A 16,561-nucleotide genomic window follows, 5' to 3' on the forward strand; every position below is an offset into this window, starting at 1 on the left:
TACACACACAGAGACGCATACACAGTATGCACGTGAGCCATAGGCTGTCCCAGCACTGGGACAAACACCATCCACCAGGAATTCAACCACTCAATACAGATAAAAATCATTATTATAATGAAAATGCTAAAAAAGCATAGCTTACACCCAAAATGTATAACATTGACAAATCAGGCCTGTTACGTACTACCTTTTCTTTAACATAAAGCAGGAACATACTCTTTTTCTAAAATGAAAAAAGCATCATAGAGTAGAAATATTCTGCATAGTTTCCTAACTGCTGGTTGTCCCTCACACTGTATATACAGAACTATGAAAGGGCCATGGGGAAGAAATCCAAACCAAAACTAAACCCATTTCTGATGCTGCACAATTGATAAGCAAACAGAGGGAAATGGATTTTAACCAAGTGTGCATGGTCCAAAGGGAATACATTTCTCCTCTGGAGTGACTGAGCCAACCAGAGCTGCTAGTCAAGCCAGAGCAAAGCTGGTGGCTCTTACAGGGAATATTAGAGAAAATTTCCTGCAGCAGTTGCTGTCCATCACAACTGTAACATTTGCAAACACCCTCCTTCATTCTGAAGATTATTACCCCTGCCAGGGCAGCACTGCAGCAGTGCCTACATGGCTTCAACACCAAACAGAATGCCTCAACTTTTGCCAAAGGATCTCAAAAATGTCAAAAGTCTGGCATTCTTTCACACATAAATAAAATACAGGGGAAATAAAATTCCCTACAGCAGAGAGGCTCAGAGCTGGACTATCAGATGCAGGCAGATCCTTCCTCTGGACTGTCACAGGTTCCTGCAGTGAGGACTCCCCCGACTACCAGGGCCTCCAGAGAGGGCAGGTGTCCTTTGGAGTCACTTGTTTCAGGGGGCCAGCATTCCCAGGACAGAAGGAGACCTCTGGAGCAGCCGACTGGTTCTTCTGAAAGTGGCTTAAAAGTTTGGTCTGTGTTTCAGTTCGGACTTTATGGAGAGAGAGGAAATGGAAAGCTTCTTGCAAACACCTGGAATAACCCTCTCTGAAGTCAAACTGGGAGCTTTTGTGGAAGGATCCTGCAGCTACAAAAGGGAAAAAAGGAGGGAGAGGGAAGAAAGAATAGTTTAGAGCAGTTGTTCATGGCTCATGATTAATACAACTGTCAAAGATTTGCAATAGAATGAAGAATGAAACAAAATTCAATACTCACTCTTCATCTGCAGCTGGCTCTGCTGCTTCAGGTAGCTGACAGTCATCTCCAGGATATCGGCTTTCTCCAGCTTGGAGTTGGGCTGGTGCCTCTGGAACTCCTTCTCCAGGAGCAGTTTCAGCTGCTCGATGCTGCTGTTAATCCGATCCCGGCGCATTTTCTCCACCACCGGCTTCCTCAGCTGCAAAAAGCAAAGGAAAAGACACTTGTTATTAAAGGATCCTCTGTCATGCCACAGAGCTCTTTGGTGCCCATCACTGCTCCTAGAGCAGGTTCTCAGCTGGTGTAAACTGCCGCAGGAGCAGCCAAGAGGGCGGCTGGAGCTGCCGTGCTATGCCAGGACTTACTTTGTTTTTCTCCTTTGGTGTCAGCAGGTTGTCATGCTCCAAGAAAACGGTGCTGGGAGCCATCTGTCCTGAGAAGGGAAGGGAGGTCTCAGAGTGGAATCCAGGAGAAACGTGTCACTTGAAGCTGCCTCTGCCTGGTATTTATACTGTCCAAGCTCAGGGCGAGTCTGTGGGTCTCTGGCTCGGTGGCGTTTCCCACAGTCCGCAGCCAATCCGGGACATGGGAAGCACAATGGGAGAAGCAGCTATTCTTGCATGCTCCAGTGCCAGTGAATAGCCTGCAGATAATGACCTTCTCCCAGATGAGCAGGTGGGGAGTGTATGCTACGTGAAAGCCTGGGATCAGAATTACGTGTCAGGAGCTGGGAAAGAGCTGGCCTTCAATGGGAAAGGCTGCTGACTAATGCCATGGATCAATAGCATTCCAGGGGCGGCCTGGGGTTCACATGCAGGAGGAAGGAGGAGGAGGAGGTGGTGGAGGAGGAGGTCAGCTGCTGATGGCGGGAAGGCTGCACTGCTCCCGGGAATGCACCAAGGCACACGCTGGAGCAGGGACATGACACATAAAGCAGGGACATGGCTCACAGAGCAGGGACATGGCTCACAGAGCAGGGACATGGCACATGGAGAAGGGACATGGCACATGGAGCAGGGACAAGGCACACAGAACAGGGACAAGGCATATGGAGCAGGGACAAGGCACATGGAGCTGGCACAAGGCACTCACACACACAAGCAACTTTCAGCACTCAGAGAAAGAGCAGAAATTCCTCAAACCCTCTCACCTGGTTTCCTCAGGCGATGCCACAGGTGACTCTTGCACCAGCTTTGCTCATGTGAAACGGAAAATGGCTTTTCCACTTTTGCCTACTGCAAATAAATATGTTTAAGTACACACAGTTATTGAAAACATTTTCTAGTTTGGTCTTTGTTGACTTCCTTCAGTACCTCATGTAGCCCTTTAGAAAACTCTCAAGCTCTGTCACAAGCACTTTATGTTTCTGTTTCCAAATACTTGCAAGATAAATACATGTGGAGAAGGGTCTTGGAGTGTTTGGGGATCAGTTCAGTCTCACATACTCCTTCTCACTCACTCCCCAAAACACATTTTACTGTAATTATTTTCAATCAGACTATGCACTAAGGAAGATTGGATGCAAAAGAAATGCGTATATCCATAAACTTAATCAGAAATTGAATTCCTGATTTCTCATTATTCTCCACTGGACCGGTTTCCATACTGAGATGTTCAGGAGATCCCTTCAGAGGAACATCTGATGGTCTCACTGTGTCCTCATAAACACACAGCCAGGGATTCCTGTTGGAAAACTTGAACCAGACCTGCCAGCAATTCATCTGTCTAGTAATGTCAGGAGTTATGTTTGGGGAGCTCTCACTGCAGTAAATAAATACTGTTTGTATTTACATTAATATATGTGTGTTCATCTATACATTAATATGTGTGTGTGTGGTCACACATGTCTTTTAATGTGAACACACATACACACACACACAGAGCACACGGGCACAATTCTCTCACTCTGCAGCTCATTAATGCAGGGCCAGGTAAGGTTTAAAGGAGCTTTTCCAGGCTCTGCCTTTCCAGCCCATTGTGCTGCCCTGAATGGGCTCCTTCTCTCCGTTCAGAGCAGCAGCTGTTGAGCTCTGTGTCTTTTATGTCAAGTTGTGGGAAAGCTTTTGTGACACCATTTCACATGTTCTCCTCAAAGCCTGTGGATTATCTCTGAGCCCATGTAATGCCACCTCAGAGACCAATCCTGCACTCTGCACGTCCCTTGTGGGGCAATTCCCTGACACAGAAACTCCAGAGCTGGAACTCATTTCTTGAGCTCGTTAATTGAGCACATGAGGAGGAAAAGTGCCAGTCCTGTGACCTCTGGGGCCACTGGCAGTTTTGCTAGAGACACTTGCTGTTTTCCTCTTATCTCTCCACTCGATTCCCACATAATTACTAATTAACTCCACGGGAACAATCATGCCAACCTTCCCCTCCTTGCTCTTGGTAGTGGTTGTGCAATGGCACAGTCAAGGGTCAGTGCTCAAAATTTCCTCTCTGTTCAGATCCAAACTGACCCAGAGTCTGCAACTGAGTGGGATGAATGTGAAATAATTTTCTGTGGTCCTGAGAAGTTCACTTTAACTACAGAGACTGGAGACTCCACGTATTTAAATGGGGTGTGATAATTAAAATTACAATATTCAATGTAATATTGGGAGGTGAATGTAGCAAAATCTCCCTTGGATGTTAAATTCATTGAGATTCCTATTCTCGTGCTCTGAGTCTTAAACAAATTTTAAAGCATCTGAAATATAAACATATTTATAGACCATGCAATAAATAAAAATATTTTTATTTTCTCTTTTGTTTCACAATCTGTAAGGGTAAAATTACCCAATTATTGACCATCTTGGAAGAGTTACTCAAATTAGATGCTCAATTACCCAAAAGAGATGCTCTGTTTTTGTTGGAAATCCCAAAGAAAGTGATAACAAAAATTCCTCCCTATTACAAACTTTTCAGGATCCATGGACTTTGCAGTAAGGAGGATGAATTTGGACTTACACACCTCCTACTATGGTTCCAAATACACAGAATATTGCACAGAAAACTCATTAGGATTCCAAGATACTGGATCTGGATGTCTGAAGCAGGGCATGAGCAATTAGCCTCTCCCCAGAATCCCTGCCAGATGTTATCCCTTGAGGCAGACTTGGAGATGCTGCTGCCCTCCCAAGTCTCTCAGAGATGCTCCCTGCTCCCACTGCTTCCTCGGGGCTGTGCTGCCCAGATGGCCTTTGGGGAGCAGCGTTTCCCACTGAACACAAAGCAGAGCCAAGCAGCGTTGCTAATGTGGTTTGTAGTCAGGCACACTTCCTTTGTGACAGGAAGGAATGCAGTGAAGGAACGGTGTGGGAAACTCTGGAGTACACAAACTTCCACAGCCTTATGTTAGTAAGTCGTTTAAGGAGGTGAAAGGCTTGGGAGCGGGGACACAGATGAACTGGGAATGGGAAAGGCAGCAAAACAGAGGATATTTAGTTAGTGCTGAATCCTACAAAGCATCCTGAGGTGGAAAATAAAAGGGGTCCAATCCCAAGGGCCTTGCTGGGATCCCCACTGAGGCCAACAGAAAATTGGGACTCCAAGACTTGCCCTGCAGCTCTTGTACCTCCACAGCTATTTTCTGATCTCTGTAAACTTCTAAATACAAATTATCTTTACACCTACAGCAGATTTGTCAAAACCCCATCAGCAAAATTTGAAGCTGAATTTTCTCTTGCCAAATACCAAGACCAGTTCTGGGTCTGTTGCTTCCCACTTCTTTTACCCAAGCAACACAGAGTCATTTGGAAGTAATAAAGAGAAAAGCTTCCCCCTATTATTGCAGGTATGAAACCTGGTCCAATTTTCTTAGAAGCCAGGCCCAGCTACTGTAATTCTATACGGGCAGTACAAAAGTCTCATAAAACTCTCATGATCCATAGGAATAATGATGCTCCCCAGGACATACTGAACAAGTCAAAGAATTTAAATGGGCAAACAGGGGATGTGGCTCAGAAGTCTCAGTGTGGATCTAAACCACCACTGCCACCTTCAGTGGGACAATTACCTTTGCCCAGAGTAGTGGATGAGCAAGATTCAGCTCTGCAGTTCCTTTTCCTATAATTTCCTCCCTGCCCTTCCCTGCCTTTCCTCTTGGCACTTCCCTGTCATTTCCCCCTAACCCTTCCCTGCATTTCCTCCCTGCATTCCCTCCCTTCCCTGTCCTGCTCCTTGGCTGGTTCAATTTCCATCTGCCTGCACATCTTTCTTCCCTTTTTTCTCTTCACCCAGGGTTTACTTTCCCTCTGTGCAGGTTTTATAATCTGATTTTTCGATCTGTCACTCCTTTCCCCACTGTCTGTCACAGGCAGATGTGGTTGGGGGCAGGGGTGTCTCCCAGCCCGGGGGACGCGGTGAGTGTGGCGTTCCCTCCAGTTTCCCACACTGCTCCCCCATTCAGGGCATTCAGGAGGAGCATAAAGGAAGTGTGCCATGCTACAAGCTGAATTAGAAATGGTGTTTGACTTCCTTTTGTACTCCACAGAAACCTTGCTCTGGGCACACCATCTGCATAGCCCTCACCGTGGAGAAAACCATTGATCAAGGCCTGTCAGCCCAGCTGGGGGAACTTGGGAAAGTAATTCCTTGTGCCACTTCAGTTCTTTAGGGCTTAACATCTGGCTGGAGGGGGAGGCGACAATTGATGGTTTAACAGTCCTGCTTCCTTTCAAGTTTGGGATGCTGTTTTGATCCCAGATAAGCCTTTCTGAAATCCTGATTTTAATAACATGGAAAGCATCCAGAAGAGTAGGAATAATGCACTGGCTTTGCATTTTCAAAGTGCTTTACAAATACCAGCTAATGAATTCTCAGCAACCTCCTCCGTGAGACGAGGATGTATTATTAGCAATGTTTTACAAAGGCAGGAAAATGAGGGAGAGAGGAGAAAAACAAGATTTCAGGATTTCAAGCAGCCTACAGGTCGCAGGGCTTCTCAAGTGGCTATTTGAGACATCTGGTTTGCAAAGGTGCTCAGCACTCACTTTTGTTTTAATTAGTTTTGGCATCTCTGAAAGGAGCAGTTCCTTTGCTTGTGGGAGACTTTGGGATATCAGCCTGGACCACACTTGCAGCCACACACCACCTAGATAAGCAGACACCAAAGTTCTTTGCCCTCAAGTTCAGCAGTGGGGTTTAAAAATGCTATTTAGTATAATTTAAGCTCATTAAATGGCTGGAAAGGAAGATGCACTCAAATCTCCATCAGGAAATACTTATTGATGTGTTCAACAGAAAATAATCTCTCTAGAAAGTAAACTAGTGTTTAATTTGTTTATTTGTGCTCCTGCAGACCTACCAAAGCCACAGCTGTCCTTAGGCAGGACAGTGTGTCTGAGCAGGTCTGTCTGTCAGCACCATGGAATTCTGCTCCCAGCAGTTCTGCTTATCCTGGGCTGGGAGCTCCTTGGCAGAGGAGATGCAGCATGCCCCAAATTACATGGACTCCTGAGTTTATAAGGGAATCTGACAGCATGTCTCACCCTGTGGGTGGTGATGAGGGTCCCCAACCCTACCTTGTGAGAACCAGGGCCTGGCAGCTCCTGCATGTGCCCTCCTGCCAGTCCCTTGCCTGGCTCAGAACCAGCTTTCCCACCTTCTGCAACACTGCTCCTGCCCACAAGGCAGGTGCTTGCTTTTATCAGACACCTTCTCTTCATTGTGCTGCCAGCTGAGCACCACAAAGATGCTCCTCAGGCCTCCCAAACTCACCTGCCTGGCAGGGCAGCACCTGACATGAGCCCCAGGACACTCCCCAGACACACGTTTGTTGTGCTCCACAGATGGTGACCGACGGCTCCACACATGGGAAAGAGGGTTCCAGCAGGAGCTTACAGCCCAAAACTCACTCCAAAACTCAGGTTGAGCTCAAGGGAAGAGGAAAAACTCAGTGGAGGATAAGGGAGAGTCAGCTTCAGGTCACAGCCTTGTTCCCAGGCAGGGACAATCAAAGTGGCTCAGGGGACACCCGGCAAGGCTGTGCCTGTTATCTCCCACCTCCAGCCGCTGCCCTGGCTGGAGTCTGAGTGATTAAATATCTGCCACATGTAGATAGGATTAATTGCTGCTCCTGCAAGGGGAGAGGTGCCTGCCCTCCCCTCTGGCACGGACACACCATTCCCATCCTGTCAGTGACAGCAAGTGGTTGCTCAGGAGCCACATTCCCGGATCTCAACCTGCTCCACTGAAATATCCTCTCTGCAGGATACCTCCTCCTTGCCAAAACCTTGGCAGCACTGTTTGCTCAGTCTTTGAACTTTTATCAGGAGGCTCAAAATTACTTCAGTAGGACTTCACATCCAAGCTTCATAATTCTATAAAGACAAAACTAATTATGTCGATCCAAAGTCTAAATACTCTATAAAATAATCAAAAAGTAAGTAAAAAAACCCCTGCATCAAAATCCTTTTGTTTTTATTAGAAATATCAAAGGTTTTCAATAAATTCCTTTGACACTCAGCCCATTTCTTGGTTGCTCAGAGTCCACACTTTGACATTTGAAAGGCTTGGCAGCAATGCCAGACCCCCGGAGATGCAGAGCCGATTGTAAGAGCTGAATGCCACCGTCTCCCAAAAATCCCACCCAAAACAATGCGGGAAGTGCATGAACCCTGCCAGCTTCTGTTCGCTGCCTGCACGGCATTGTCAGGGACAGGCTGTTCCCTTCCCTGGCCAGGGCACGGGAGGTGACTGATGGCGTGTTCCAGGGAACTCCGGGCAGCGTGTGCTCCCGGTGAACTCGGCACTGTCCGAGGTGCTTGAGAGAAACCTCAAACCCATCTGGCAGCACGTGTGAGATCCCTGCTGGGTGCCAGCCCCGCTGCTGAGCTGGGCAATGGTGGCAGTGCATTGCCAACACCATCACCAACTCAGCCCTGACCGCCGGGAGCCCCCGGGAACGGGCAGAAGGACAGGATATACCCCGTGGCTGTTTTCTCTGGGCTTGGAGGAGGGTGGTAAACACAGAACATGGTGGCTCCCGCCAAGCCTGCTCCCAGGGCAATGTGTTCCTTTGAGCCATAATTGATTCCTGCCATCAGGCACCAGCCTGCTCTCCCCCAGGGTCAGCGCTTTCCCACATCCAACCCCATTATCCCACAGACCATGCCTTTTGTACAACACACTCCAGCTATTCATGTGCAAAGCAGCTGTAATCCCCAGACCTTTCAGAGTCAATATACCAGGAAATAATAAATCCCTCTTGTGCACTCTTGAATATGCTGAGAGGTGACTTGTGGGAATTTCAGCTGGGTAGAAAAATAATAAATTCCCCTTAATTTTTAATTATTTGTGATACTCACTGTAACAGGATAATGTCATTTGTGCATGACTATTTGGGGGTCACCACACAAGCAGCTAAAGAAATTGCTTTTGCCTCTAATAACCCTAAAAATGCAGATCAAATTGTCTCAGATGTTTCTTAATGATCAAAGTCCACTTTCCTTCACTCATGCACCTGGGAATGACAGCATATTAAACATTCTGAACCTGAAGAAAAACTAATTAAAAAAGGTTAAACCTGTGAAGAATGTACTTTACAGTATTAAGACCCCTTTTGGAGGGGGTTCTGATGTCTAAAGGAGGCACGATAATGCCATGCTAATGACATTTAATGGAATATTTTGCACAATGGGTGTAATAACAACATAACCTTTTCCCCTGGAAGGGGCAGATTTCCCTGCACTCCCACTCTGTTGGTTCACACAGAGTTATGCTTGTCTTGTGGGAACAGAAGCCAATCCTGAATAGCAAGTTTTACATGATAATTTCTTTATATATTGCCTTCCAGCCAAACCATTTCTAAACTATTTACTGAGTAGAATGTCATGTCACTGAAGGACCCCAAGCAGGGCACGGGGCGGGGGGGGGAGGCAGGGTTAGAAGCACTTTGGGGGGCTGGGAGGAGGGATCTTCATCTGATACACCAAAGAAAGCACTGGCCTAAGTTAAAAAGTGTTGGAGGATCATTAGGAGTCATCTCAAATAGGCATTGCCCTGTCTTTTCACACCTTAGCCAAGAACCTCAGTGGAGCAAGTTGGGAGAGCATGAGAATGAGGAAGGGTGTGGTAATACTGCAGGGATTTGTGGTTCTGAAATCCAGGAGTCTTAAACATTAGGACAATCCACCCAGCAGGAACATACAGACCCAACAGTGTATCAGGCATTCAAAGATAATAATTCCCACTCAGGTGTGTCTGCCTGGGACCCTGGCAGGTGTTCTCATTGCTGCTGTTCTTCAGTGGTGCTGCCACCAGCATGTTACCCTTAAAGTGAAATCAGAGCTGGTTTGATCCTAACAACCCTTCCATTTCCTTATTTCCTTGGGTAAATAAGCCTTCCCAGCAATGCTCCCAATGGTAAGGGAAAAAAGAATCTCCTCTGCAAGACAGGGGGAAAAGGCCACCTGAGCATTTCCAGTGCCAAGGAGCAGTGCCCAGCCCTGCTGCTCCACTTCGTTCCCAGAGGTGCCCAGCACTGTCCCCAGCTGATGACAGAAAAGCATGGGGAGCACTTCAGCCCTGTCCTTGCCTCCCACCACAGACACGAGGCAGCTCCCAATTCCAGCAGGGCTCTAGGGAAAAGTTCTGCCATGTCCCAGTGGAGCAAACCACAGCCCTGGGACAGCCCGTGCTGCAGGTCAGGCCACCCCTGAGTGTGACCCACTGTCCCTGCCCCTTGCCCCATGCCACCCCTTTCTCCTGGTACATACAGAGCTTGGAGAAGCCCCTGGATGGTGAAACAGGCGTTTCAGCCTTCCTGGGTGAAAAAGCCACGAAGTTCACGGCACCCCGACAGCAGCAGCTCCACAAAGGAGTCATTAGCGCCAAGCTGTGTGGGTTTGGATTTCTCTGCCTTTCCCATACTCTTCCCCCATTGATAACACTTCTTGCTGGGACAATAGAAGTGTGCCTTGCAACTACTCCCGACATTAGTGACGGTGCTTGAGCCTGAATGATTTAAAGGGAAAGAATCCAACTCCCAAAAGACCATCTGGCTATCAGTTCTAATACAGCAATAAAGGTCAGGACTGCTTCTCAGGAGTTGGGAAAAAATGGGGTTTGAAGAGTCTCTTCAGTGGTATGGTCCAGCTTGGTCCATGCCTACTTGGTCCATGCCTACCTTGGTCCATGCCTACCTTGGTCCACGCCCTCCTGGCTGCAAGGCCATAATTTGTCCCTTCCTAGGAAAAGAATAACACAGGATATCAACTCCTGGAGGACAGCCAGCTAAAGAACACAGGAAAACAGACAACCCCTCATTAAAGCTGGCAGAAGTTGGGGCATGGTCTCTGAGCTGTGTCTTATTTTGTATCATAATCCTTTAGCTGCTTCAAAGTGTTCATGAGATGTCTTGTCCCCTGGCTTTCCCACCACACAGGGAATAAAGGGCTCCAAGGACAACATCTGCCCTTCACAAAGAGCTGAGACCATTCAGGTCAGTACAATGAATCCCTGGCTCTTCCAGTGACACCTCCCTCCTTCCTGTCAACTGCCCATTACCCTCGGGCTTCACTTCAGGATTTCCAAGGAAGAAATTCTTTGGCTTTCTCACCTCACTGCACACCTCCCTCCTCCCCTTCCATGCCCAGATGCTTGGCCGCACTCTGTGCACATGCGGAGTCCCAGGAGGAACAGGAGCACACACCTCTGCCTGGGGCTGGACCTGCAGATGGCAGGTGCAGCACAGCTTTTCCCAGGTAGGTTCTGGGTGATTTGCAGTACTGCCTCAAGGACTGTATCCCTGCAGAGATTTTTCTAATAAGACAAATTCAGAACTGACCTCCAGTGCCCTCACAGCTTCATTCTTTTTCTTGCCTTTATCACAAAAGAAATGTTTGCTTTATTTTTACCAGCATATCCATGCAAATACAAGCAGTGCTATTCCCATTTTCCAGATAAGAAAATGGAGTGGGGATGCCATGCTAGGGGTTATACAGGGAGGCAGTGGTGTGGTGTCAGATCTGATGCCCAGCACGGTGACAGGTCCAGGGGCAGCGTGATGCTCCTCACTCAGGGGAAAACAGAACACACCAGAAACCTCAGGCAAGAAGCAGAACTGACCTCCTTGCTCAGGGCCAAAGATGGGCCTCAGCTGCTGAATCCCATTCATGACACACCTCTGGCTTCCCAAAACTTCCCAGGATTCTGGGTTGAACCTGTTGCTATTCCTTAGCCTATCTTAACCATCATTCCTGTAAATGGTGTTCAAGAAAGGGAGAGAGGAGAAAGGGAAAAGCAAGAGCTATGGGGGTGACAGGGCATGGCCCAGCTCTGCTGGGAGGGGTGGGCTGTCCTTAGTGGGGGCAGTGGGAACACTCATAGACCCAGCTGTGTTAAGGGGCAGAGCAAAACTGAGGTTTCCATTTGCTTCCCATTCCCCAGTTACTCACCCTGCCCATCCAACCTCCTGCCACCCTGACTGTCACTTCTCCACAGCATTTAGAAATGTCCTGCCAACAAACCAACCTGTGGTTCCAGGCTGGTCACACTTTGGGTCATCCATTACAGTGCAGTGACTGCATGGACACACACAGAGCCCCCACACGCCCCGACTGCTCTGGGAAGGGCAGAGATGCCTTTGGGGCTGTTGATTTGAACCCTCCCAGTGCTCCCCGTGCCCTTTTCCCGCCTTCCCCCAAAAGCGTGCCTGCTCCACGCCACGACTGTGCCTGGCACATGCGGGAATGCCATTGATCCCAGACAACCAGCTGGAGGGTCGGTGCTTTCCCAGCTCCCCACGCCCACACTCCACCAGCAGCGTGGGCAGAAGGTTATTCTCCCCGGGGCATTTGCAGCCAATGGACCGTGCACTAATGGATGCTTCCTCTATTGTCCCGCTGCCTGCCTGGATTGGCTGCAGGGCTGTGGGAAACACCGGCGATCCCGACACTCACGTATCTGCCCCAGCTCCCCGGGTATAAATACAGGCAGTTGGGAGCTGCCAAGGCATCGGCTCACGCTCGAGCGGGGTCTGTGCCCAGCTGACAGTGCTCAGGATGGCTCCCAGCAACACCCTCATGATCCACATGGAGGAGAAACTGCTGCCAAAGGAAAAGAATAAAGTAAGTGGAGTCCTGGAGAGGATTGGAAAGGCTGGTGTGCCCCTAGCAGATAATATAATATGGGAAAATGTGGGATAAGAGGGAGAAAGTTGTCTGGTGGAGATAAAGGAGACTATAATGATTTTTAAAAATTAAATTGAGTAGGGAATGGGTTGGCAGCATCACGCAGCTCCTCCACCAAATGAAAGCATCTTTGAACAGGTGTATCAGGGCATCAGGGGGTAAATCTCCAAATCCTTAAAGGTGTGTTCCATCTCTCCCAGCTGAGGAAGCCGGTGGTGGAGAAAATGCGCCGAGACCGGATTAACAGCAGCATCGAGCAGCTGAAACTGCTCCTGGAGAAAGAGTTCCAGAGGCACCAGCCCAACTCCAAGCTGGAGAAAGCCGACATCCTGGAAGTGGCTGTAAGCTACCTGAAGCAGCAGAGCCAGCTGCAGGAGCAAAGTGAGTGCAGAGAAGGTATTGCATACCTGAGCCTGCTCCCCAGGGCTGGCACACACCAGAAAGAAATTCCCTCCACAAATCACCTCTGTCCCATATTTTGGTCCTGACATTAACTCACTGCATCTGCTTCTTTCCTTCTTTTCCAGCATTCATCCACAAGAGCCCAGAGCAGGACTATAACAGTGGGTACCTGCGGTGCCTCAAGGAAGCAATGCACTTTCTGTCCTACTATGAACCCAAGAAGGAAACGCAGGTCCAGCTCATCAAGCACTTCTGTAAAGCCCAGCTGGGCACAGACACCTCGTGCTCCCCAGCCCTGCGCAGCTCCCCCCTGTCTCCCTGTGTGCTTCCCAGAAAACAGCCTGCCCAGAAGAGCGTGGCTGCTGCTCCCACCATCTGGAGACCCTGGTAGACCTGCTGAACTCTATTCCCATGTTTTGCTACAAAAACTAGAGGGACCTGTGGTTTGTTAGTTCCTCTTTAAAGTAGGAAACTTTGCTTTCCAAAGGTGGGAGGGGGTGGTTATTGTTTTTCTGTCACCAGAAATGGGGGTCACTGGGTGGTTTCCCTTCATAGTGAAGGATTGTGGGTGTAACTTGCAGCAAATTTGTTGCTTTTATTGGTGGCTCCTGGCCAGACAGGACCAAGATCTGGGGTGAGTTAGGGAGCAAATGCCCTTCAGTTTCCATCACAGGCTGCTGAGCCTGTGACTGTCAGTGGGAATCCTTCTGCTGACTCCCTGGGTCCCTGGTTCAAGTGCTCCATTGTCTCTTTTGACCTTCCTCAAGAAGGAGCCTTTTGGAGAATGTATTTGGTATCATAAAGAGAGGATTGAGCCCTTACCTTTGAATGAAAGATTTTATTAAGAAATGCTGATTCTTCAGTGTCCTTAGAGAGTTGTGCTGATCACAGATAGCTCTGGGGAAAATTATCTTTGTGTCACTTTGTGCTGCTCTCAGTTGAGGGATAATTGATGCCTTTTGTAAAGGAAATACCTGAGCTATACCTTAAGGAAAAGAGGGAGGAAGCGAGGCAGTAATTACTTTATAATCATTCACCCAACATGATAAGGAGCTTAAAAAGCTTTTATAAAGTTGTGCTGTATTCATCCTGTGTGATGTCCAACTTGTGTGTCTTCACTGTACAATAGAATAAAAATTGTTTTAGTCATTAATCCTTTGGTTTGAAATTATTGAAGTGGCTAATTCTGCTAGACTGGGTACATACAGACTGTCCTGCAGTGGGGAAGCCATCAGGAGATGTTCCAGTGCTGAGCCCTTCACTCCAGTACATACTTTATACCTGTGAAATCTCTTTGGCAGAGGAGTATTTCAGATCCTGTAAAGCAGAAATCTCTGGGAAAATTATCAAGTCAAAAGGGAGGTGAAATTGAAGTGAGGTGCTGAGGGGTCAACCTTTCAGACTTAAAGCAACCCGTTCAGCCTTAAACAAATCCCTAATTTCACAGCCAGTTCATTTCCCCCATTAATTTGCCCATCAAGCTGAGCTCAGTCTTGTGCCTTCTTCCCTTTTAGGAGGGAAAAATCTCCCAGCAACTTCCAAAGAGTTTGGCACCTGCCTCTGCTTGGGGATCTTACCCTCTTTGAAACTACCTGCACTGTGGTGAACTAGTTTTTGTTGTCTTTGAACTTTATTACACACATTCTGTTGGGCAATAACAGAATTGCTTTCTTTACTGAAGTTAAACACGCCCACATATGGCTGAAGGTCTCCATCATTAGGCAGCAGAGGCTGAAAAGTGTTTCCTCTCCTAAATTATTTCCTTTTATTTTCCCTTCTCTTCAAAGTTAAATAAAGATGCACAAGAAGTCAGTTCACAAAACTATTCTGTAACCACAGTAATACACTGCTCTGGACATGTGACAGGGAACTCTCTTGTTCTTCAAGAGATACAGGAACAGCATGAAACGCCATTGCTCAACAATGCCACTCTCCTCAGATTCCCTGGGAGAGGTGCCCTTGAAAAGCTTCATTTCTAGAACAAGGGGGTTTTTCTCCTAAACAAAAGGAAACATTGAACACCTGATCTTGTCAAATGCTTCTCAGTTAAGCCTGGAGCAACCTCAGAGCTGCTAAAGTAACACAGTCAACTCATCCCAACACTGCTACCTGTAGTCTGGCCCCTCTTTGCTTCATTTGTGATGAAACCCTCTGTTATCCACGCAGAAAGCCCTCCAAAGAGCCAGCCAGCCAGGTCAGGAACATGCTGCTCTGCCTCATTATGGTTCAGGGATCATTTTGGTTATTATTTTGCCCTGAAAACATGAGCTGGTTGAGAGCTCCTCACCTCTCTGCCAATGCAATGCAAAGTGGGCTTTGGTACAGGTCTCTACCAATTTCTGCAGATAATTTCTTCTGAAATTATTATATTCTTCAGGAATATTTATTTCTGCAGATGATTTATTCTTCATAATGAACTGCTAAATAATTCAGAAAAGATATTTTTAGATTTTATGGTTGCTTAGCCAGCTAGAAAAATTCACTTCGTTGCTCGACTTGTCTTTGTCAATTAGCACAAGCTCCTGCATCCCAACAAAACTCCAGCTGTTGTCCATGCCTGTGGGGTTTTAAATCAAGTCTAATTAGGGCAGTTTGGGGAATTTCAGGTTCGGCTGGAATGCCATGTGCCCCAGAGCCCACCACAACCTGATTGTGCCCGCCTGGGAACAGAGTCACGTGTGGCACCGGGAAGCTGCTGCCCTTCTGGGGATGGGATTCCACCTAAACCAACCATGTTTTGAGTGTCACAGCCGGCAGCATCGCTGCAGTTTCTTAAAAAAGAGGTGCTGGGTAGAGGAACAGCAAGTGCCTCCTCCCTGGGCAGTGGGAAGGAGCCAAACCCCGCTGGAAAGGCTCTGTTTGCTCCAGGGAGTCAGATCCACCCTGGTGCAAACGCTCCCCTTCTGCTTTTCATCAGCCACAGACCTGCCCCTCTGGGATTTAATTTACCAATTACCCCAGAGCTAAAAGCCAGACCTCTGGCTTCCCCAGCCCCAGCCCGGCAAAGGTTATGTTTACAATTTATTAATTATTATCACTTCTCATAATTGAACTCAAAGCTTCTTATGGCTCCCCCTGTCCCCTGGGGTGACTCTCCCCTGCTCCAACACATTCCCACCCTTAGGGAAGATGTTGTTTATTATGCTGATCCCACAGCTCAGGAATACTCTCCTGACAAAGCCCCTATTAACCTCAGAGTGTGGGCCTGAGTTTCTCGGAGTTTCCCACACTTTCCTGCCCATTTCGGGCATTCAGAGGGCGCACAAAGGAAGCGTGCCTCACAACAGCCCGCATTAGTGCCGCTCCTCGGCTCCGCATTGTGCCGACCAGCAATTCCTGTCCCGATGGACCATCTGGAGAGCTATTTTCCCAAGGAGCACATTGATCGATCAGTATTATTCGAGGGCCCTTTTAAAACTTGGGAACGTTATGCTCTTTGACACTAAATAGGTGTCTCGAGAGGGGCTGTCAGAAAGATTTTAAACCATTTACGGAAGGCAGAGGAAAAAAACCCCCATAAAATTCGTAATTATTTCTTTAAAAATGCCATCAATGGCATCTGGGAGACAGGCTGGCATGAATGTAGGAAATGGTCTAAGATAAAAATGTGCTAAGATTGGTTACAAGCCATCAAGTTGTGTGCTTGATGCACAGCCATGGAGGTACCGGACACTGCTTTTTAAATCTGCATAATATAGATAATAAAATTCTGGGGTTAGACATCCTTTCCCAACAATCCCCTTTCCTCCAGACCTGTTGCTGCACTGCAACATGCTGTGTTTGCTTCCATGGAAAGCTGTGGATCAGATGGGCTAAAAAAGCTGCCAATTGGTATTAAACTAGATGCAGCTTTTGTGTAGAGTGTG

The 16,561-nt window shown here is 47.7% G+C and overlaps 2 protein-coding genes across 8 annotated transcripts in view; one reads left to right on the forward strand and one right to left on the reverse strand.

The window, feature by feature from the left end:
- LOC139682027 (transcription factor HES-5-like) overlaps positions 1–16,561 on the reverse strand; it is a 23,057-nt gene continuing 6,496 nt past the window's right edge. Inside the window, exons 1-6 of one of the 6 annotated variants that reach the window (XM_071575952.1) lie at positions 12,063–12,476; positions 10,305–10,349; positions 2,330–2,414; positions 1,545–1,880; positions 1,198–1,378; positions 1–1,069 (exon numbers count right to left, since the gene is read on the reverse strand). In XM_071575952.1, coding sequence (XP_071432053.1) covers positions 828–1,069; positions 1,198–1,378; positions 1,545–1,607 — 486 coding nt within the window. In that variant the 5' untranslated portion in view covers positions 1,608–1,880; positions 2,330–2,414; positions 10,305–10,349; positions 12,063–12,476 and the 3' untranslated portion in view covers positions 1–827. Of the gene's footprint in view, positions 1,070–1,197; positions 1,379–1,544; positions 1,881–2,329; positions 3,600–10,288; positions 10,350–12,062; positions 12,477–16,561 lie in introns of those variants that run through there. The other 5 variants (XM_071575951.1, XM_071575953.1, XM_071575954.1 and 2 more) reach the window with 5 other exon arrangements.
- Positions 12,132–13,842, forward strand: LOC139682026 (transcription factor HES-5-like). 2 transcript variants are annotated; one of them, XM_071575947.1, is made up of 3 exons: positions 12,132–12,230; positions 12,494–12,689; positions 12,821–13,842. In XM_071575947.1, the coding sequence occupies exons 1-3, from the start codon at positions 12,165–12,167 to the stop codon at positions 13,084–13,086; spliced, it is 528 nt and encodes a 175-aa protein (XP_071432048.1). In that variant the 5' UTR covers positions 12,132–12,164; the 3' UTR covers positions 13,087–13,842. The 2 variants fall into 2 exon arrangements, with proteins under 2 accessions (XP_071432048.1, XP_071432050.1); XM_071575949.1 differs by having other exon boundaries at positions 12,494–12,674.

The sequence above is a fragment of the Pithys albifrons genome, chromosome 22 (genome assembly GCF_047495875.1).
Source record: "Pithys albifrons albifrons isolate INPA30051 chromosome 22, PitAlb_v1, whole genome shotgun sequence".
In the NCBI taxonomy this organism is placed as follows: domain Eukaryota; kingdom Metazoa; phylum Chordata; class Aves; order Passeriformes; family Thamnophilidae; genus Pithys; species Pithys albifrons.